At 31.5% G+C, this 16,918-nt stretch overlaps 4 protein-coding genes across 6 annotated transcripts; 2 read left to right on the top strand and 2 right to left on the bottom strand.

The window, feature by feature from the left end:
- The first annotated feature begins 2,740 nt into the window (after nt 1–2,740).
- Nucleotides 2,741–6,441, top strand: LOC115240245 (methyl farnesoate epoxidase-like). The gene is made up of 8 exons (XM_029815282.1): nt 2,741–2,931; nt 3,175–3,426; nt 3,507–3,795; nt 3,993–4,228; nt 4,479–4,690; nt 4,899–4,985; nt 5,364–5,505; nt 5,693–6,441. Exons 1-8 carry the CDS (start codon nt 2,844–2,846, stop codon nt 5,968–5,970), a joined length of 1,584 nt encoding a protein of 527 aa, XP_029671142.1. The 5' UTR covers nt 2,741–2,843; the 3' UTR covers nt 5,971–6,441.
- A 340-nt stretch (nt 6,442–6,781) lies between these two features.
- Nucleotides 6,782–9,371, bottom strand: LOC115240241 (syntaxin-7). Its single transcript, XM_029815276.1, has 6 exons — nt 8,853–9,371; nt 8,551–8,673; nt 8,409–8,478; nt 8,164–8,338; nt 7,858–8,082; nt 6,782–7,785 (listed from the first exon to the last, which is right to left on the bottom strand). Exons 2-6 carry the CDS (start codon nt 8,657–8,659, stop codon nt 7,540–7,542), a joined length of 825 nt encoding a protein of 274 aa, XP_029671136.1. The 5' UTR covers nt 8,660–8,673; nt 8,853–9,371; the 3' UTR covers nt 6,782–7,539.
- Nucleotides 9,372–9,711: 340 nt separating this feature from the next.
- On the bottom strand, nt 9,712–11,716 carry LOC115240240 (telomere length and silencing protein 1 homolog). The gene is made up of 6 exons (XM_029815275.1): nt 11,176–11,716; nt 10,981–11,089; nt 10,750–10,895; nt 10,437–10,655; nt 10,100–10,233; nt 9,712–10,011 (listed from the first exon to the last, which is right to left on the bottom strand). Exons 1-6 carry the CDS (start codon nt 11,295–11,297, stop codon nt 9,848–9,850), a joined length of 894 nt encoding a protein of 297 aa, XP_029671135.1. The 5' UTR covers nt 11,298–11,716; the 3' UTR covers nt 9,712–9,847.
- Nucleotides 11,717–12,044: 328 nt separating this feature from the next.
- On the top strand, nt 12,045–16,915 carry LOC115240237 (flotillin-1). Of its 3 annotated transcripts, none has more exons than XM_029815268.1 (11): nt 12,045–12,222; nt 12,597–12,672; nt 12,760–12,850; nt 13,091–13,234; nt 13,511–13,630; nt 13,976–13,984; nt 14,545–14,760; nt 14,834–15,021; nt 15,088–15,298; nt 15,635–15,799; nt 15,878–16,915. In XM_029815268.1, exons 1-11 carry the CDS (start codon nt 12,171–12,173, stop codon nt 15,893–15,895), a joined length of 1,290 nt encoding a protein of 429 aa, XP_029671128.1. In that variant the 5' UTR covers nt 12,045–12,170; the 3' UTR covers nt 15,896–16,915. The 3 variants fall into 3 exon arrangements, with proteins under 3 accessions (XP_029671128.1, XP_029671129.1, XP_029671130.1); XM_029815270.1 differs by having other exon boundaries at nt 12,083–12,222; nt 12,597–12,683; XM_029815269.1 differs by lacking the exon at nt 13,976–13,984 and having other exon boundaries at nt 12,046–12,222.
- Nucleotides 16,916–16,918: the final 3 nt, after the last annotated feature.

Raw genomic sequence — 16,918 nt, forward strand, 5'->3', positions numbered from 1 at the left:
AAAATGTCAAAGAAAGTCAGTTATAATAAATCTTCAATCTGAAACTGAGCGTTCTTTCAACGGAGAAAATTTTTAAGATGCACATTGCGTTTAGTAAATATACAATCGCACATTCCTCGTCTAGCAAGCGTATATAATTAGTATAATTTACTTTTAGATTTAAACAAATCACATTCACTTTCTAACAGTCGATTACTCGGTTATTTTGTTCGTTGAAAACACTTGAAATGAACAATAAGATTTATTTGTGTGAACCGTTTATTTTTGTATCGTCATCAATTATTTTTTAAATTTTGGGTAGTAAAATATATTTAAATTTACGATATTTCTATGGATCTCTGAAAGAATGCACAATCAATTATTAAATTGAAAGAAACATCGGTAATATGTCTTGCACAAGCTTAATCCTATCATTTTATATAATTTTATTATTTCTATGCGTTTTAGAAAAGAGACTGAATTTCTTTCAAGCGAGAATGATAAATTGAGCTGTAAAAAGCAAAGCTAGAAATATTTTACTCAGAAGAAAGCAAATATAATATCTGTCTGTTGTAAATTGTGTACAGTTTATGAACTAAGAAAAGAAAGAAAGAGAATCAAAATAATGGTAGCTAAGCTTTGAAGTGATATGATAATATGACAGATTTATAATACAAATTCTATTTATCAAAGAAAGATATGCTACGCATTGTAATGCAACAAAGTAAATGTTGAATAAGATGACAGATTAATCTATTATTTCCGATGTACATATATTCAAGATTTAATCATATTAATTATAATTATAATTAAGAAATACAATCGATCTGAAAAAAAATTTTTATATTTTTTACATTTTATATAAAATTTTAGTAAATTTTATACAAAAAGCATGGTCAACAAAATGTATAATAATTTACGAGTCTACTAAAATTTCAATTTATAAATACATGTTATATATTTATATATTATGCCTTATTTTTTTATTCTAATTTTTTTATTCCAGTAATATCAGAGATGATAAACTCTATTCGAATCCCGTACTGTTCCAATTTTGTAACAACTATTTTCTTAAAAATAGACACACGTTCCGATGAAAGATAGTACGTCTAAATGGTCATCTAATTTCAAAGTGAATCGCCTGTCACGTTCTGAACTTGCGGCGAAGATGATGCAACGCAAATACGCGCACGTATCCCTGCGAAATTGGAGAAAGTGGAGTCTGTTATGGAAGGCAGGTGACCAGCATGTAGAGGACCTCGACTGTGGAGAAAGTATCGGTGCACCCACACAGCAACATAAATTAATCCATGCCACCATACTGCCCGTCTCGATAGGCTAACAACGAGTATTGCTCGACGCAGATTCCCATTCAATTGATGACGATGACGACGAGGACGAGGACGGTGCGATTTCACTGGCGCCAACTACGGAAGAGTGGATTTTTTTCTTAGTACGATTGTACGTAGGAAAATAGAATTAGAGAAATCATGATACGTACATTTTTTTCTGACATGACACAAGACCGGGATACAGGAAACATTTTCACTTTTGTCTCACGTTTACTTTCATTTAACTACGCATAGATGAGTCTTATCCGAAAACTATATAATTTCTTCTTTTCATCTTTTTGTTTTATAAAAATTTTATCTTGCGAAACCTATTCTTAGAAATATTCAAATTTACACAATATTATATACCTATATATATATGGTATCGATATTTTATATATATATATATTTAAAATATTGATACCATAATATTATTTTTATACTTAATAATTTTGTATGCAATATACATATATATAACGAAGCACTCTTCTTTATAATCTGTTGCTGTTCTCTTGTTACAGTTTACTACCACTTTTCTTGCCCGATTTTTCTCGGAAGCGATTACTCAATGACAAACAGCTAGATAAACAAGTATTATTCCAAAGTAATTCCACTTAGGAAATTTCTTTTCTACGCTGTTTCTGTATACAAGGATAGCGCATTCGTGTGTAAATTATGATCTGTGAGCTGTGACCGATTATCGTGATAATAGTTATTTTACAACACAATAGACGATTTCTAGACTCTCTTTCGTATACGTTTCTCACGATGTAAAGCAATATATAATATCACCTAACTCAATTTTTGTGTGAAATTACGATTGTGAATGTTGCGAGTAAGTTTATTATACTTGAATAAAAGCACATTTCTATTTGTAACTATTTATTTGTAGCAAAAAATAATGGGAAAAGGATTTGATTGATTCTTAATCCCACAAATATAGTAACATATTTTTAATCTTGTCTTTTTTTGATACAATTGTTATAAAAAAATGATAATTAATATTTTTAATTTCTAACTAATATTCACGTTTAATTTGAAATTTTTAATAATCTTTTTCATTTTATAACAAATAACATAATTTAAAATAATATTTTGCGTTTATATATAATATAATACAAGTATAATAAATTCTCATGCAATTTCATTCAATTTCGCAAAGAAAGTTATTGTACAAATAGATCTCTTGAAAAATCATAGTTTTGCAACTACGATATTTTTCCACACAATCTTAGTTAAAATACAAAAAAAGTAATAATTCTCAGATATTATACGTCATATATAATAGCTTTCACACGCAACAGCATGCCTTTCAAAACGTTATTCGAAGCTAAAAAGATATTTTTGTTCGTAGGGGCCATGGGATGTCACGTAGATAATATCAGCAGCGTACACACATACACACCCACACACATATATATCGTATGTATAGCATACCTATATACATAGGTACGTATACCTATATATAGCACATGCTCATATAAGTACCACTGCAGAAGATACGAAGTGTGAAGTATCTCAGTGTATCTAAAGATGTTATACCTAACGATCTTTCTAATTCTTTTTATATTCGTTTGCCTCTATTATCTCTGCGATGTCAAGCCAACAAATTTTCCACCTGGTATGCAAAACAAGTCAACAAATTCACGAAGATACAATTCCTCGAAAATCCGGTGTCTTAAATAAAGTGTTTAATCTGAATATCTCTGATAATCTTTACATAATTTTAATGTCTATAGATGTGTCTATAGATTTATTGTATATTTCTCAACACTCATAAATATAATAGATAGACTAAAGCGAGTCTTATATTCATCATATGTTTATATAGCATTCTTAATTTATCAATATATTAACTATACAGGTCCGGCGTGGCTACCATTCTTGGGATGTTACCTGACGTTTTCGCGATTACGTTCAAAATGTGAATACGACCATATAGCTCTGCAAGAACTGGCAGGTACATATGGGCCGATATTAGGATTAAAATTGGGAAATCAAAAGGTGGTGGTAATCTCGACGTACGACCTGGTGAAGAAAACTCTTCGTCGTAATGAGTTTAATAGCCGACCGGACGGATTTTTCTTCAGGGTACGATCGTTTGGGAAGAGAAAAGGTACGTCAACAAAATCTGAAAAATTAATTCCATTGTCTTGATTAGCATATAAATTGTATCTCTCTCATTCTCTCGCGCAGGTCTTTTGTTCAGCGACGGTATCACTTGGTTGCAGACTCGTAGATTTACGACGCGACACCTGCGAACATTCGGCATAGGTCAGTCGGCTATGAAAAATCAATTGATTATCGAGGCTCGAGAGCTCATTAATCATCTGCAAGAGATAAGCGAGCATGGCGCGGTGTCGATGGACAGGGCGTTCGACGTTGCGGTGCTCAATTCGTTATGGTTTATGATTGCCGGACACACATTCCGCTACGAGGATGAAAAACTGCAACAAGCGCTCGAGGTCACTCACGATGCCTTCAGGTAAAGGCTGATAAAAAGCTTGCAAGTAGAATTTAATAAAATAGTATGAATATTATTTTCGATATTGTACGACACGATAAATTCGTATTTTTATATATATTATAATATATAATAATATATTAATATTTTTTTTATATATAATGTGTATATTCTATTTTAATCTAAATTTCGAAATATATATACTTGGTGTTACACAGATTAATGGACACCCTGGGAGGAGTGATATCGCAGATGCCTTTTTTACGATTCATTATCCCAGAATTATCGGGATATAATAAATTGATGAAGATCCTTAAAAATCTCTGGAGCTTTATCGACAACGAGATCAAGATGCACGAGAACGAACCGTCCGATAATCAGCCGCGCGATCTTATTGACGCGTTTCTCTCGGAGATGTCGAACAAGAATGGCGATGAAGATACTATTTTCGATCGTGAGTAATTTTCGCGACATTTTCCTGATCCAGGAGGATAAAAATATTTGATTAATCGATTAATTTCAATTGCGTCAAAAAACATTTCGCAGAATGACATTTGTTCGAAATCATTTCAAGTATTTTCACAAGATAACAATAATGGAGATTTTAGATATAAATCGATACGCGCGCGACTGGATTAAATATCTTCCTTTTCCTGAATTGAATAAAAGTTTGATTTTTGATTGACGCGTATTTCATCCCGCAGGTGAGACGTTATTGGTATTATGCTTTGATCTCTTTTTGGCCGGATCGAAGACGACCATCGATTCTTTAGCGACCGCGTTTCTTTTTCTGTCGCTAAATCCTGAATGGTTGAAGAAACTTCAAGCTGATTTAGACAGAGTCGTCGGCAGATCGAGAGCTCCTACCGAGGACGATTTGCCGTCCTTACCAATGATAGAAGCTTTCTTAGCCGAGGTAACTGATTGATATGAAATTGATAAATTTATGAGATAAAAAAAAATGGAACATCTAATTATCATTATCGCAAATAAAGAGAATAGTATATACATAACTGAGGAAATATATAAGTACAACGATATTGATCTTTTTATATAATTACGATGTGTATAAATGGTATATGTGTACATATCAAATAAATATACATATATCTATATTTATATAGATACAAAGATATTTAATTTTGGCACCACTCGGCGTACCTCACAGGACCTCAGAGGATGTTTTCGTAAACGGATATCGAATACCTAAGGTAATGGATCTTATTTTCTGTTATAAGTAATACGAATTATTATTTCTAATCTGAGTCCTTGTTCATTTTTAAAATCAACTAAAATTAATTTCTGTGCCGACCTTTCGTCGAGCCGAGCCGAGTATGTGATAAGGACGTGTGAAATCGGATTAGAAAATTATTTATATATTTAAAATAATAAAACGGCTGCAAAATAATAAACAAAATTCTATAGTAAGGCTTTAAGAGCAATTATCGTGTGTTCGTGTAATAAAATTATATTAATATATAATATAATTTATATATTTATTATATTCGTATATAAGATCGAATAATTATTAATACTGTAAATTTGTCGCTCCTAAATTGCATTTTTATAAAAAGATTATCGTTTTGCAGGATACAAATGTGCTTTTTCACTATCATAGCGCTCACAATGACAAAGCGCACTGGGACGAACCGAACGTGTTCCGTCCGGAACGTTTTCTAGATGAACGGGGCCAATTTTGTCGCAACGACTCTAGCTTCCTTTTCGGCTTAGGTAAGTTTGAGACTACGCGAAATCGCGAATATTTTCGCCATTGTCTCTCTGTCCCTGTATCGCGCAAATTTCACGCTTGCGAAGGTGTGCGTAAAGTAATCAACACACGTCACGCGCATTGCTTTCTCACAATTATATGTATACTAATTGCGAGAACAATGCGGGTGATATTATTTCGTGTTTCTAGGCAAGAGACACTGTCCGGGTGAACTGTTGGCGCGTTCCTCGTTGTTCCTGTTCTTCACCAACGTCGTGCATTACTTCGACATGGAAATCTCGGCCGATCACGGCAAACCAGAACTGAAATTCTGCAATGGCTTCACTTTATCGCCGAAGCCGTATTATCTTAAACTCACGAGGAGATCCGATCTGGATGACCGAGACGGAAAGGTCGCGCCGCAAACCTTACGTGACGATACATTTGGACTTCCGCGAAGCGCGGGATCGGTTTCGTCGAACTCGTAAAACGAGACGTAAAAGTAAGACTTTCGCGCGGCGGGTAAAACCAATAAACGTCATTTTCAAACATTGCGCCGGATCTGTAATAGCTACGAATGTTTTTGTCAAACACAGTGTTGTAGTTCGTGTTACACGTATAACACGTAAAATATACAGTATGTCAATTATAAATGATTACTTATTGTTAGTACATTTGGTTTAATAAAAAGTAACACATTGTATTTCTAGCTAAAAAGAATAGAGAGAGAAGAAAGATATAAAAATAATTACTTCCAATAAAGATTCCTCGTTATTAATTGGAGTTTTTAAAATAAAAAGATTTAAAATTGCATATCGCGATAAAAACATTTTTATTAAATAAAAAAATTAAGCCATGTCTCTTTTCTCTCTCAAATTATTGTCTTGGCTATTCCTGAGTCTCCTGCAAATATAAAATATGATTTTTCAAATATAAAATGATGAATATATTTATTTCATCGAAATATATTATACTATAAAGCATTTTATATGACAAATTTAATCATAGAAAAATGTTTTGATATTTACTTATACAATTTAAAATGTTACAAATGTAACAAATATAAAAGACATTATATAAGAGATAAATAAAAAGAAGGAAGAGAACAAGGGGAAAAAATCTATTTTCTTTTCTTTTTATGATAATTTTATAATTTTTCTAAGATACTTTTTTAGAGAATATGGGGATTCAGAGTTTCTATATATATACGCTTCGAAATATAAATCAGTTTCAATAATATCAATAAGGTATGGTCCCTATACTAAATATTTATCATTAATAGTATGTAACTAATTTATAAGATTAAATAATAGAGAAAAATATTTACACACAAAGCATAGCAAGCTCGTGTGCTTGTCATCTTCTTCTATATATTGTTTATTATATCTTGTCTAAAATAAATCAACACATTCTTTTGAACCAAATATAATACATTAATTTATATAAATCTTCTGACTTTCGTAAAATGTTATACACACATTCTTAATCATTCGCTTCAGAGTTTCGATTAGAAATAACGTTCAAGATATTTTACAAGCACATGCACAATTATGTTCGCAATCAGATAACAAGCATACTTTACACCATATAAGAGTATTAGATACACATACACGCGCACATCTATCTTTATTATATATAATCGCATTGAATTACCTAAATTGTCACATACGCGAGTGCATACATATGTTATATAATTGATTATTAGATTTGAAGTTTTATAATGAAACGTATAAATGGACTGTGGCAATTTTAGACATGCCATTAAAACCATTCGCAAGTCGGAGCTTGCACTTATAATTAACACAATTAATAGTATCCAATCTATAAGACATGTTTCCATTTTTTTGCATATTTCTCTGATATAATGACTATTTTTTGGACACTTGTAAAGCAAGATTAAATAGGAACGTCACTAAGAATTTTATCAGCCTAACATCCTGTGATTGCAACTGTGTTCACAGACAGCAGTCTCTTATAACACTATACTCCAACATATTGTACACTGTTTATTTTATATGTATATATATGTGTGTATATATATATTATATATATTTAATTTAGCTTTGCCAAACTATGATTCCGATTAAAATCGATAATACGACTGCCGCTATAAGTACGAGAATGCACTTCTTTTTACGCAATTTAGTTTGATACATACTCGCTTGCCTTACTTGAGAAACACCTTCGCTGACGGATACTTCAGTTCTTTCGACCGAAGCTTCTATGGAATCTATAACCTCTCCTTGGTCATATACCAAGGCTCCAAGATCTTTGAATATTTGATTAATATCACTAATATTACTCTGTACAAAAGATAAATAACATAATTACATTTGCATATATATTTTTTGTAGTAGATGTGAAAAAATATTTACCTCCAATTGTCTTATACTAGCTTCTTGTTCTTCCAACATTCGTAAATTCATTTGCTCCTGCATTTGATCCTGTTGCAGTTTTTGATGATCATTTGTATACATTCTACTATCTTGTAATTCTATGAGTGTCTCCTGTTTCTTTTCCCCAAATGGTGGAATACCTGCACTAGCCTTAGCTTTTCTGACCATTTCTTTTTCCTTCGAAGCAGCCAGTCTTTGTACAGCCTAAGTTTACATAAACAATAATTATTAGTAATATAATACAAATATTAAAATATTCAATCAATAATTAATATCGATATTTACTTGGAAAGAATTCAATGCAGTTGTAAATTCATCTTGAAGGCGCTCTCTTTGCATCTTTCTCTGTCGTTGTTCTCCAGGGCTTGTAGATCCAGAGTTATTTGCTAATACAGCTAAATCCCGAAGATGAACACTGGTGTCCTTTGCCAATTGCTGCGTATAATGCTGTATCTGATGCCTATAAAGTGATAAAAATTTTATTAATTATTGATTTTGGTTTCCTCAAGTACTTTCCTCAAGCAACTTACAGCTGATTCCTGAGTTCTTGAGAATCAGTGGAACTACCCAACTGATTGACCATCTTCTGCATGGAAGACACTACGAAAGAATCATCAATGTGAGTATATCGTAATATAATTTTCAAATCAATTCTGTTATTTCGATACTCACCATTCTGGGATATCTTTAGTATCGAAGTACCAATAGTTTGAGACAACTTGCCAAAATCTTGCTCTCGAGCTGGACCTCCATTGTGATATGATGAGAATCCAGCATCCATTTTGACGTTATCAGCTAAATTATACATACACACAAATTTAATTATTATACAATATACTGAGGCATAAATATCTATAAACAATCCATATTTTTAATTTAAAGTTAAAAATCCCGAAGTTAAAGTAAGAATTGAATGTGACTATTCTGACAAGAATTCCAACCAATTTTTTCATACGATTTTAGATGCAACTAACCAATTTCCTGCGAACGAAAGTATCAGCTGTTCTTCAACACTCGACGAAGCTCTAGCGATGACGTTGATAAAATTCACATGAAATACGTCTTACCGCAATCTTTATTGAATGTCAAGGAATCGTTGCTATCACCTGATGTAATCCTACTTGTCAACAAAACGACTAATGACGACTAGTGGGTCGATACGTTTGCGCGATGACTCACGGAATTGATATACCGTGGAATTCCACCTCTCGATACTTCACGCATATATGTATACGAATATATACATATATACGATTCGCGTCGCTGCACGATTCAAAGGATTCTTCCAAGATTTTTAATTTTTGATAAAACGTTAAAAAATTCTCGCGTGATCAATAACGCCGCCGAGATAGATCTTGAATGAATTTTGTCGCCACAAACGTATTGAATTGTAGATTCCGAGTCTCGAGCAACAGAATGGACAAGGATCTCTGTTGGAAATAAATTTATCAATCTAACGAGCACAAGCATATATGATTTCAACCGGTATCTAATATGCATAAAAAAGATGATTCTTTTTTTCTTGTTTTTTTATATCAAGGATACAATCCACATCCACTTGGCGCTTCGCGTAATGTTTGATTGACCAATCAGAATAGAGAAACCTATCTTTCGAAGTAGATTGCATCCCGAGAGAGAAAGAGAATAAGAACAAGAACGAAAACGAGTGAAAAAGAGAGACTCTATAATTATTTCGCTCTCTCTCTTTTAATTTTTTTTTACCTTCCACTAGAACTATATGGACGTGGGAATTCTTATTACATATATTATAGTAAATATACAAAATATTGACCGAATATAATATATAAAATATCAACCGAGCAGCCACAAATCTTTTTTATACAATAATACTTTATATTATTTATTCTCTTTTTGCAATTTTTTTTTTAAGTCATATACTACAGCTGATGTATGGATATTACCAGCATAAAAAGTATATAAATAAAATTGATTAATGAAACAGTTCAATTTAAAATCGTCTAAATTGCTTTTTAAATCGTTCGTAATGGTAATCATCTGTTGCTTTTTCTCCATTGTCTTTTCGTTTTCCTCGAACATCTTCTTTGGTGGTGCTTTTTTTCTTGTTATCAGATTCTTGCTGCGATTTCTGGAAATCCGAGTCTTCTATGTTAACTGAAAATAAAATTAATATATAAATTAATATATATATTAAAATTAAAATATATATATATCTCAATTAGAAGGACAGAGATTTACATACATCTGTTGTGCTGTACAAAATTTACGGCCATATTAGTAGGAACAAACTGCGATGGTCCATCTTTCTTTCTATGTCTATCCCAAAGTAGCTTTAACTTTGCCTCTTCCGTAGCTTCAATATTACGGATTTTAGCCCTGAAAGTTAATTGTATTTTTAAAAATAATACTTGTTATAAAACTTGTAATATTAAAAATTTTCTCTTTCTCTCTCTTCTTTCTAATGTAAATAAATCTATATTATTATTTCAGGTTTCAACAAGAATTATTGTCCTATTAATATCAAATATATTCACTACTGTTTACTCTTCATCATATCTAAATTATGGAGAAATACTTACTCTATGCCAAGGTCAACTTCTGGAATGCCAGAGAGCATTTGATTTGAAAGCATTTCCTCGCTACGATTGGCAGAACTTTGTCTTAAATGTCCTGGTACTGCACGTAATGCTGCTTCTTCGGGCGAGCAATATGATCCTTTTTCATTATATGTACTATTTGCCATATCGTTATTATTTTTACTTTTCCTTTTTGATAATTCCTCTTCTATGTATTTAACCCTAATAACAGTATTTATATTAGCTTATAATATATCTGTATAAATCCTTTAATACTAGCAATATATAATAGAAGTAAATCTACATATATACATACATTTCTTCATCCTCATCTCGTTTGTTAGTCTCTGCATTAAATTGTGTTCCAATGCCAGTTTCATATGCATCATTTTGCCTGTGTTTTGTATTTTTCAATACAGCCATATTTACCATTCCTCCAGTCTTCATGTTAAAGGGGTCAGACTAAATTAACATATATTTATTATTATTTATATCATATTTTCTCTCATGTGTATCATGTTTTAATTTTACTACATATCCCATGTACCGTTATTGCATCAGATGAAACATTTTCTCCAAGAGCTAAACCAACGACGTTGATACCTGCTGGTCTTTCGCGAAGCTTTTGGATAATCTTCATCTCTTCGACTTTCTCTCTAAAATAAATCTTCCTTTTATTAATCAAAGTAATTTTTTACTCTATTGATATTTAATTACTATATAATATATATGTCATATGTACCTGACAGAGACTTTTTCACCCTCGCTGTCATTGTCATCCGACAGAACTTCACGTTTCCTTAATGATTTCTTTTTCTTCTTCTTAAACTGAACATTATGCGATTCTTCGTCACTGTTACCCATATTTCCTTAAGTAAAAATTAGCACTTCTAACACACTGAAAAACTTATGTATTGTTATATATTTTTTGCGCAAGTACATGCACTTCAAATATACACGCGCTTTCACGCACGATTGTCAAATTGTATATAAAATACGCAGTTTTCTAGCTCTAGCTTCGTAAGAAACAAGGCTCTCTGACAGAAGTGACAACCTTCGACAAACTCCGAATTGAGTGGCGTTCGAAAATTTACTTGTTGGAGTAGAGTAGCATTTGGTTGACCAATCAGGATAAAGAAATTTTTGCTTCTTTAAATGTTACTCAACTCCGACACTTACTAAAGCAGAAGATCCTCATACAAATCTTTACAAATAATAAACTTTTTTATTTCCTAAAAAATTAATGGCTTTTTATCTTGTATTTGGATACATATAGATGTTGGGTGGATCGCTATCTTTGTCAAGGATTCACTGATTGGTTGATGCTATTCTGATGATATCGGTTAAAAACATTGAATTGAAAAAAAAATAAAAATAATTTATAATCCTTTCCCATTTCATTGTTTATAAATTGATAAATAAAATATTTCCAAAATATTTGCTGTGTAAAAGCTGCGTACATATCGCTATATCGTTATTATTGCTAAATATCTGATGAGAAATGTTTTTAGCTCAGATAATATAATGTAAAAAGAGACAGAGATCCAACCAAAAATATACTTGTCTCTTTCTAATTCTGGCTCCGATTTTCTATAGGGAAAACGCCGGAATGATCTCTTTCTCAGGCTTCTCTCTGATACTCTGATACTGTGATTGTGTATGGATGTACGCAACTGTCAATTGTAGAAGTGCGTGGAATTACGTCTGACATTGTGTTTATTACGTCAACGCGTAATCATGAGCTGTGGATTTGTTACTTGCGGCCCGAATGAGGCTCTCGTAGTTTCAGGTAAATCCAGCGAGAAGATAGGGTGTCATTACTCGAAATTATTTATTCTCTTTTTTTCGCATCTGTGCTGATTAATCATTCGTGAAAAAAGGAGAAGAGAAAGGGAGGAGCACGCTCCTCCTATGCTGCGATAATTGATTTGCGGAATGACACGGCGGTGGGGAAACGCGGGATCGATCAGGAACAATTATGCCTAATATATTTTACTCATGTTAGATTACTATGTATATATATATATCTTTGCTATGCAAATTTTTATTAATGTTGATTTAAATCCTGAAAGATCCTACAGATTTTTCCGGATTTTCTCTATTGCCACTTTGCATTTATATAACTTTTAATTTTTTTTAACTTTTTTTAACTTTTGCGTCAAGGATGTTGCTACAGCAAACCTCTTTTGGTACCTGGAGGACGGGTATTTGTATGGCCCTTCGTGCAACAAGTGCAAAAGTAAGTGTTACGTAAGTACTATTATAGCATATAAATGATACAGTATGAGTTCTTTGGTATAATGTATGTGTATCTTACTTTCTATAGAATCTCTTTAAATACGATGACTTTACAAGTCGAAAGTCCAACAGTGTATACTTGTCAAGGAGTACCAATATCTGTAACAGGCATAGCACAGGTAATTAAAAAAAAATGTAATGTTTTATTATCTATAATTATTATAGTTCTATATATAATAAAATTAACAAGCTTGTATAATTTGAATTGGATATCTTTCGTATTAGATATATTTTACTTTACAGCAATTGGTATATATTTATTATTTATGAAATTTTAAAAACGTTTTTTGCAAATATAAAAGGGTTTTGTATTAGCTTGATCAGACACTTGCATATGTAAACTATTGTATTGGTACTAGGTAAAAATTCAAGGACAAAATGAGGAAATGCTGTCTACGGCATGTGAACAGTTTCTTGGAAAATCTGAGGATGAGATACACAACATAGCTCTTGTCACATTGGAAGGACATCAACGGGCTATAATGGGCAGTATGACTGTAGAGGTAAGCTAAAGTACAGCCATATCGATAACAAAAAAAAGATTTATTCAAAGATTAAATTTTTTCATGATAGTTTTTTTTTCATATAAAAAAACAAAAGTATTTTTTAAAACTAATATTTATTGAGATATTGATAATTTTTTCTATGTTACGTCTACAGTGGATGCTCTATGATTTTATTACTTTTACATAGCATATAGCAATAAACTGTTTTAATTCACTAATCATTAGAAAAGCTATAGCTGAGTGTTTGATTTTACTCTGCCTTCTTTATCACAGGAAATTTACAAGGATCGTAAAAAATTTAGCAAGGAAGTATTTGAGGTTGCAAGCAGTGATCTAGTCAATATGGGCATTACTGTCGTATCGTATACATTAAAAGATATTCGAGACGAAGAAGTAAGTTTACATAATTACAATATATAAAAAATGTACAAATTACTGAAAAATATAGACACATAAATGACAAAAGTATATAATTCAAATATGTAAATATTTAAAAGTTTAACTGTGAGAGAAAGGTAATATCAATGACATATACAAACAATCCATTGTCACAAATGTCTGCAAATTATAATCGAATTACTACAGTGTACACAAAAAACAAAGATATTCAAAAGACCCCCTTTAAACAAATAATATTTCTTTATAATTAAGATGAGTATGAAGTTTTTAATAATTAATATAGTAAGATTCACTTGTATATTGTAAATATTGAATACTTCTTTGTTTTGCTACTTGCAGGGGGCAAAGGTATGTTCAAATTTTACCACTATTATATCTAATGTCTTGGCACACATTGCTATATCTTCTAACATTATTATTGCAAATTCTTCAGATTTTGGAAAATGGTATTTTTTGTTTTACAGCATATTCTCATCGCTTTTTGTAATAATAGCACAATTGTGTGCACTTGCAATACTTGGTTCACAAAGTACACATCATTGCTACCTTAATTTGATATCGAGATATTTTTAAATAACAAACTTTGAGGGGAGATATGTTGCTAATTTATTTATTTTTTTTTTTAATTAAAATATGTGATGTCAATAAAAAGAATAAGAATAAAAATATATGGTTTTTTAAAAATGTCTCAGTTGCATTATTTAAAGAAAATATTATTATAAATGCTAATACTAGACTACGCTAATTAAAAATTAGATTCAATATTATATTGGAAAACAATGGTACATATGTAGCCTTTATATGTCACTCACAGATGTTGCTTACTCAAATGCTGAAATCATCTCGTCTTATTGTATTATATCATAAATTCTATCACATAATATTTTATGAGGATATATTATTTGTAGGGATATCTGCAAGCACTCGGTATGGCACGTACGGCAGAAGTAAAGAGAGACGCTAGAATAGGTGAGGCGGAGGCTCGTAGAGACGCTCAAATTAGAGAAGCTATTGCCGAGGAGCAAAGAATGGCCTCTCGTTTCTTAAATGACACAGAGATTGCGAAAGCACAACGTGACTTCGAATTGAAAAAGGCTGCTTACGATGTCGAGGTTCAAACCAAAGTGAGTAGAGTTTTATCGCTTTTTACATGTGGATCCTGTAAACAAGTTACAAATATAAAAACATTACTTGCAGAAAGCTGAAGCAGAAATGGCCTTTGAACTTCAAGCGGCGAAAACCAAACAGAGAATTATGGAGGAGCAAATGCAAGTAAAAGTTGTAGAACGTAGTCAAGAGATCGCCGTACAGGAGCAGGAAATGCTAAGACGCGAAAAAGAATTGGACGCCACTATACGACGTCCTGCCGATGCGGAGAAATACAGGTATGCATGATTACACGCGTACTTACAAGCCGAGCTTTCGTTATACATCTAAGATTTTGTTTCCAGGTTAGAGAAAATAGCTGAAGCGAACAAATTGCGCCTTGTTATGGAGGCTGAAGCTGAAGCTGAGGCTATTAAAATTCGCGGCGAAGCGGAAGCTTTTGCCATTGAAGCGAAAGCTAAAGCAGAGGCAGAACAAATGGCAAAGAAAGCGGCCGCATGGAACGAGTACAAGAGCGCAGCCATGATAGATATGTTGCTTGATACACTTCCAAAGGTATATAATCTCTGTATTCTTAAGAGATTCCTATCTTTAACATTTGAAATTTATTTTTCTTATTCTTTTTCGTTTATTCATTTTTATTTATATTCTTACTATCTGGATCAATTCTCTGTTATTCATTATATATTTGTCACTTGATTATACATGCATGCAATAAAAATGTCATTCTATGCATTATTAAAATGAAATTTGTGTGCATGTGAATAAAAAAAATAAGGATAAAAAAAAGTACTAAAAATAAAGTTTGATAATCTTTATAATATTCTTAATGTGTATTTAAGAATATTTGAATAAAATCAGGAAAATATGATTTTTCGATTTGCCTTATAGGTTGCCGCCGAAGTAGCCGCCCCTCTTTCCCAAGCAAAAAAGATAACTATGGTCTCGAGTGGTAACGGCACTATTGGTGCAGAAAAATTAACTGAAGAAGTTTTCAATATTGTACAACGTGTTCCGGATCTTGTTAAAAATTTAACCGGCGTGGATATTTCAAAGGTATGCACAAGGCTTGTAACTGTCTACGTTAAAAAAATGTGTAAGGTAAACTTATTATCTATAAACTTTTCTTTTTAGTCTGTTCATGCTGCGTAAACGTGCAATGTCAAGAGCATTCGAATTCCTTGATCATTACGATGTGTCGTTCTTCAATGTGTATATTTATAAAGAAATAATCAATGGACTTTTTTTATGTATATACATTTCTTTTAAAGATATTTCGTCCTATATAACTCACATCAAGTATAATTTATAATATGAAAAGTCTTATATTAGAAAAAAAGATTCTACAAGTTTTGCTGTGCCATTTATGTAAAACGTCTATGTATATTACTAGTTATTTTTGATATTACTTCCAATTTCAAAAAAATCAGGAATAATTAGTATAAATTTAAATAAGCGATTTAATTTAACTACGGTTTTAAGAGCATATTCACGAAAACAAAAAATTTCGTAAGTCATTCATTCCAATAACTTTTATTCATCCCGACAGTAAAAGTGTGATATAACATTAATACAGCACATTATTGATATTACTTATGTATATTTTAAAATATTTTATCAATTTAACGCATATTTGTTAACAAAAAAAAAAAAATCGTGTGTGTGTTCTTGAATCTCTTAAGAGCCGATCGTAATGGTTCATGTTTATCTATGTATAATTCTATGCCAAAACGTGCCGAATGCCATTCTCTCCCAAATATTATATATATATATATATTACATGTACCTTTTAAACATAAATTATACCAAATGACTCTTTTTAGAAGATGAAAGTATTTAATATTTCTTAAACATCACTTATAATATTGTTCAATATGAGAGATCTTCTTAGTTTTTGAAACAAATTTATATGTGACTTTGCGCGTGAGCGTTCTATTTTCTGCATTTACAAAATATGTGTGAAAAAAAAACAGTAATATATTTTATCGTATTTATAAATACATATAAAAAAGTCACAGAGATCTAATCATTTATATGAATTATAGTGTAGCCTTTCAATAAGCTTCAAATTACATTATATTTATATGACCAATATATATAAAGCTTTATAAACGAATAAATATGTATGCGATTTTGTGTAAAGCAATAATGCAAGTAAACGTTACAAGCTCATTT

The sequence above is a fragment of the Formica exsecta genome, unplaced genomic scaffold (assembly GCF_003651465.1).
Source record: "Formica exsecta isolate Colony F162 unplaced genomic scaffold, ASM365146v1 scaffold421, whole genome shotgun sequence".
NCBI classification, from domain to species: Eukaryota; Metazoa; Arthropoda; class Insecta; order Hymenoptera; family Formicidae; genus Formica; species Formica exsecta.